Source organism: Takifugu flavidus, chromosome 7, assembly GCF_003711565.1.
Source record: "Takifugu flavidus isolate HTHZ2018 chromosome 7, ASM371156v2, whole genome shotgun sequence".
NCBI classification, from domain to species: Eukaryota; Metazoa; Chordata; class Actinopteri; order Tetraodontiformes; family Tetraodontidae; genus Takifugu; species Takifugu flavidus.
The window spans coordinates 13286200-13291627 of record NC_079526.1 but is presented as its reverse complement, the minus strand read 5'-3'; the positions used below and the strand labels follow the sequence as shown (position 1 = coordinate 13291627).

Sequence of the window (5428 nt, the reverse complement as noted above, 5' to 3'; positions counted from 1 at the left end):
AATGTTCTCACGCTGCGGGGAGAAGCCCTGAGCCTGATCCGGCACCCTCTGCCCGCCCGGCGCACCTTCATGCTTGTGAATAAACGCTCTCTTTGCATTCGCCCGCTGCCCGCATTTCCTACCTCATTCACATGTAAAACATACAATGATCGGGGTCGTTAGCACCTCTTCCAAACTCTTAAGGAAATTCTTTATTCTCTCCATTCAGTGCCGCTGGTGCCGCCGCTCAATATTCTTCCCACCTTCTGCTAATCCTGCAGGAATAAATAGACTTCAGTTCGCGCTTTGCATTCGCAGCTCGGATTTACGCGCCTGGAGAGGCTGCAGGTACGAAGGCGCGCGTTCGCCAAATAAACAAAAGAGAAACACGTTGGCAAAGTGCATGACGGAACAGGCGACTGGCTTGGATTAAAGGAGAAAAATACAATTGCGTAAAATTGAAATTTCATTGGAAAACAGGCAGGTTGACCCTGTCAGAGGCATCTCTGCATTTACAAAGTTAAATGTTCGGACCATTTTACGCACCTACGTTAATGCGCATCCCAGCCTTCAATCACGCAGGCCAATTTTCTCTCCCCCCTCTTCCTCTTCCTCCTCCTCCTCCTCCTCCTCCTCCTCCCTCCGCCACCGCTAAATGGTCTATGACGAACGAACACAGAAATCAGCGGACAGCAGCAATGCTGATGTCCCATTGTTGACAAATCCATGAAACAACTCCAGTTTGCATGGTTTAACAGAGAGGAGAGGTGGGCGATGGGAGGCAGGGAGGGAGCGAGGGAGGGAGGGGGGACAGGAAAAGGGGAGGGGAGGTGGGCGTCTGTCGTCACCGAACCACGTGGCCCGCTCTCATAGTATATCTTATACTGAGAAAAGTAATCTATCAGACAGCCCTTTTAAAAGCTACGGCCTTTAAAAGCAGCAAGTGTCATCTCGATTTGGCTCTGCAAATATCACTTCTGCGGGAAATACAAGCGGCGAGAGGGGACGCCCAAAAAAGTAACGACCTCTCCAAACAACTTCGAGACGCGCCGCTCCGCACCGGCCTGCTCACTTACCGAGCTGGAAAAAAAAGACTTGTAGATTGACTTTCTCCTGGCCAGACTGGCGTTTTGTCGGTTTAGAAGCTTCCTTTCTTTATTTTTCCGGAGGGCTCAGACTCTCGATAGGGCAGAGCAGAAGTCCAGCAGACGCGCCGCCGTGTGCGCACTGCTCCAACTCGCCGCTGCTCGCTTGTTTTTAACTCCAGACTTTTGAGAGAGCAAGTGCAAGTGAGCTGTGAGATGACCCTCTCTGGAGGCAGCGAACGAGCCAGCGACATGTCCGGCCAAACTGTTCTGACGGCGGAGGACGTGGACATCGACGTGGTCGGTGAGGGAGACGAGGAGGGCATGGAGAGGGTGGACAGCGACTGCGACAGCCCGGACATGCTCCACGACCTCCGCGGAGAAACGGGCGACGAGGACCTGGAAGATGAGATCGAGGTGGAGAAGGAGGAGATCGGGTCCGGGGGAGGGAGCCCCTGCTGCGAGAGTTCCGGCGAGGGAGAGACTGGAAAGGGAGAGGGTCAAGAGCAGGGCGCAGCGACGGTCGGCGGGATCCAGAAGCCCAAAAACAGTCTGGTAAAGCCGCCTTACTCTTACATCGCTCTCATCACCATGGCTATCCTCCAGAGCCCGCAGAAGAAGCTCACGCTCAGCGGGATCTGCGAGTTCATCAGCAGCCGCTTCCCCTATTACCGGGAGAAGTTCCCGGCGTGGCAGAACTCCATCCGCCACAACTTGTCCCTCAACGACTGCTTTGTAAAAATCCCACGAGAACCTGGCAACCCGGGCAAAGGCAACTACTGGACCATGGATCCGGCTTCAGAGGACATGTTCGACAATGGCAGCTTCCTCAGGAGGAGGAAACGGTTCAAGAGAGTCCAGCCTGACATGCTCAGGGACCAGACCGCCCTCATGATGCAAAGTTTCGGTGCCTACAGCCTCGGGGGGCCCTACGGGAGACACTACGGCATCCACCCGGCCGCCTATTCCCACCACGCGGCTTTGCAGTATCCCTACATCCCTCCCGTGGGTCACATGCTGCCCCCGGGTGTCCCCCTCCTGCCCTCGGCGGAGCTGAACAGAAAAGCCTTCAACTCTCAGCTCAGCCCGAGTCTGCAGCTGCAGCTCAACAGCCTGAGCACGGCGTCCATGATCAAGTCGGAGCCGTCAAATAGGCCGTCCTTCAGCATAGAAAACATCATCGGTGTGTCCAGCGCGTCTTCGCCCTCGCCGGGCGCTGCCCAGGCGTTCCTGCGGCCTCCCGTCACCGTCCAGTCGGCCCTGCTGAGCGCGCAGTCCCTCTCTCTGACGCGGACATCAGCCGCCATCGCGCCCATCCTCAGCGTGCCGTCAAATATCATTTCTGGACACGTTTTACCCTCCGCGACGGCGGCTGCAGTGTCCAAGTGGCCTTCACAGTGACTTCAGAAACGAAGCAAATGAAACTCTTATTTTTATACACATTATTCTGCGGGGAGATCGCAAATCAGTAAAAACACTGGACTCTGTAGCCATTTAAAGACTGTCGAAACCGCAGAAATAAGAAAAAAGGACATATTTCCGTACAGGTAATATTTGTAAATATTTGTAAAAAAAAAAGAAAAAAAAAGAAAGAAAGAAAGAAAGAAATAGCAGTTTGATCATACCAGTCTTTCCTTCTGTTCCTGTTTGAGACCTGTGATGTCTGATTATTCGACATTTTCTTTTTGTATTGGAAGCTCAACTAGGCACAGTTTTGCTTCCCTTTCCTTCAAGACACGTTTTGAAAAATTGTGTTTATAATTTAAAAAGATGAAATATATGTAATTCTATGTAACAATATTGTGCTGTAAGCTGAATTTATTTGTAAATAAATCCGAGAAAAAATTAAATTCGTTTCTTTAAATTCATGACTGATTTAATAAAAAATACGGTCAAGAAAATAGTTTAAACCCGATTTTAACGCCTTCCGGCAGTGACAGTGCAAGGAGATAGAAATTATTTGTGACGTAAAATCTACTTTAGTAAAGGTATTTAACTGCGAATAAAGGAAGAGTGTCCAGTTATTTTCATGCTTAAAACGAGTTGAGGTTTTACCAACAAAGAAAAACTTTTTAAATCACTCGTTGAATTTTTTTAAATATATATATATTTTTTTTTTAATAGTCCCAGGACATTTTAGTTGATCACACTGCATCGCCATTGACAAATACACGAGAATTCTTACTTTTATTTAGGAGTTACCAGTTCTTGGAATATAAACACACTATTATTTGATATTCACAACAATTCATTTTAGCTGGTAAATTTCTGAAATGAATAGCAGGTGAAAATGATGAGAGTGTGATGGTGTTTCTATGTGGCTGTTTCTGAGGATGAGCCCTGACTGCATAGGTCACAGTTGAGACGCCTTTTAATTTACTCTTACATCATCGCTCGGGTCCTTTTACAAGATATTCTGCGGCTTGGCGAGGCCAACAGATTCGCAGTTGTGTCTGGCTAATCACTTTCAACACAAACAGCAAATGGTCATCGTGTGTGTGTGTGTGTGTGTGTGTGTGTGTGTGTGTGTGTGTGTGTGTGTCGCGCACTATATTTATCTGATCCCCATGAGAAAGAGAAAGGAGCCTCTCTTTGCTTCGGTTGACTCTCAGATACCAAAGATGGTGCTAATGGGGTCAATGAAGCGTATTATTATTATTATTATTATTATTATTATTATTATTATTATTATTATTATTATTATTATCTGTCATGTCGCTATAGTAACGGTATAAATAAGCCTGAAGGTCCGTTTGGGCGGCGAGGTTTTCGTTTGAGATATTTCTTCACTCTTAAAAATCCCAAGAAAGAAAGATCTTTAAAAAGAATAACATTTTCCAAATGCCGATTTGATTTTGGTTTTTCTCCAGTGTTTCTAAAGCTTCCTCCTGGAGGTTGGCCCTGCCTGCCAGTGCCGGAGGTTCGGACCCGCAGCCCCAGACGGGGTCTCTCCGGCGATGCTGCGGCCCGGCAGATACCTGCAGACGGGAAAGGCCACGGCCGCTAGAGGGCGCAAACAACACTTTTTCATTAGATATTAGAAAAATACTAGAAATAAAAGGTAAAAGTTTACTATCACATGATTGAAGCTAAACATTTTATTTAAACTATTTTTTATCATGTCTACTAATGTAAATAAAATCAAACATATCAACTCTAACAGAAGAACCGATTGACATCAGGTTATCTCGGTTATGCACGACATTACATCTGCATCCACAGGACCCAGGAACATCTTGTATCATCGCGCGCTAGATTAAAATAAATATGATGCATTTCAAGTCCCCCTCCCTGGGCTGCCACCTTATCGTGGTGGAGGGGTTTGCGTGTCCCAATGATCCCAGGAGCTCCGTTGTCTGGGGCTATATGCCCCTGGTAGGGCCACCCATGGCAAACAGGTCCTAGGTGAGGGACCAGACAAAGCGTAGCCCAGGACCCCCTAATGAAGATAAATAACATTGGTCTCAAGTTTCCCTTGCCCGGATGCGGGCCACCGGGGCCCCCTCCTGGAGCCAGGCCTGGGGGTGGGGCACATTGGCGAGCGCCTGGTGGCCGGACCTCTGCCTATGGAGTCCGGCCGGGCGCAGCCCGAAGAGGCAACATGGGACCCCCTTCCCGTGGGCTCACCACCTGCAGGAGGGGCCAAGGGGGTCGGGTGCATTGTGTTTTGGGTAGCAGCCGGAGGCAGGGACCTTGGCGGTCTGATTCCCGGCTGCACAAACTGGCTCTAGGGACATGGAATGTCACCTCTCTGGTGGGAAAGGAGCCTGAGTTGGTGCGCGAGGTTGAGAAGTTCCGACTAGATATAGTTGGCCTCACCTCGACGCACGGCAAGGGCTCTGGAACCAGTCTTCTTGAGAGGGGTTGGACTCTCTACCACTCTGGAGTTGCCGATGGTGAGAGGCGACGAGCAGGGGTGGCAATTCTGGTTGCTCCCCGGCTCAGTGCCTGTGTATTGGAGTTTACCCCGGTGGATGAGAGGGTAGCCTCCCTTCGCCTTCGGGTGGGGGGACGGATCCTGACTGTTGTTTGTGCCTATGGTCCAAACAGCAGTTCAGCGTATCCACCCTTTTTGGAGTCCTTAGAGGGAGTGCTGGAGAGTGCCCCTTCTGGGGGCTCCCTCGTCCTCCTGGGTGACTTCAATGCTCACGTTGGCAATGACAGTGTGACCTGGAGAGGTGTGATTGGGAAGAACGGCCCCCCTGATCTGAACCCGAGTGGTGTTTTGTTATTGGACTTCTGTGCTCGTCTCAGATTGTCCATAACGAACACCTTGTTCAGACATAAAGGCGTCCACATGTGCACTTGGCACCAGGACGCCTTAGGCCGCAGATCGATGATCGACTTTGTGGTTGTGTCATCGG

The 5428-nt window shown here is 49.7% G+C and overlaps 1 protein-coding gene across 1 annotated transcript; it reads left to right on the top strand.

Moving 5' to 3' along the window:
* Nucleotides 1-636: 636 nt before the first annotated feature.
* Nucleotides 637-2914, top strand: foxd3 (forkhead box D3). Its single transcript, XM_057039278.1, has one exon. The coding sequence runs from the start codon at nucleotides 1281-1283 to the stop codon at nucleotides 2463-2465; it is 1185 nt and encodes a 394-aa protein (XP_056895258.1). The 5' UTR covers nucleotides 637-1280; the 3' UTR covers nucleotides 2466-2914.
* The last annotated feature ends 2514 nt before the right edge of the window (nucleotides 2915-5428 follow it).

What these genes read in the sequence shown, in the direction of transcription:
- foxd3 (XM_057039278.1), top strand. Translation starts at nt 1,281, where the DNA reads ATGACCCTCTCTGGAGGCAGCGAACGAGCCAGCGACATGTCCGGCCAA.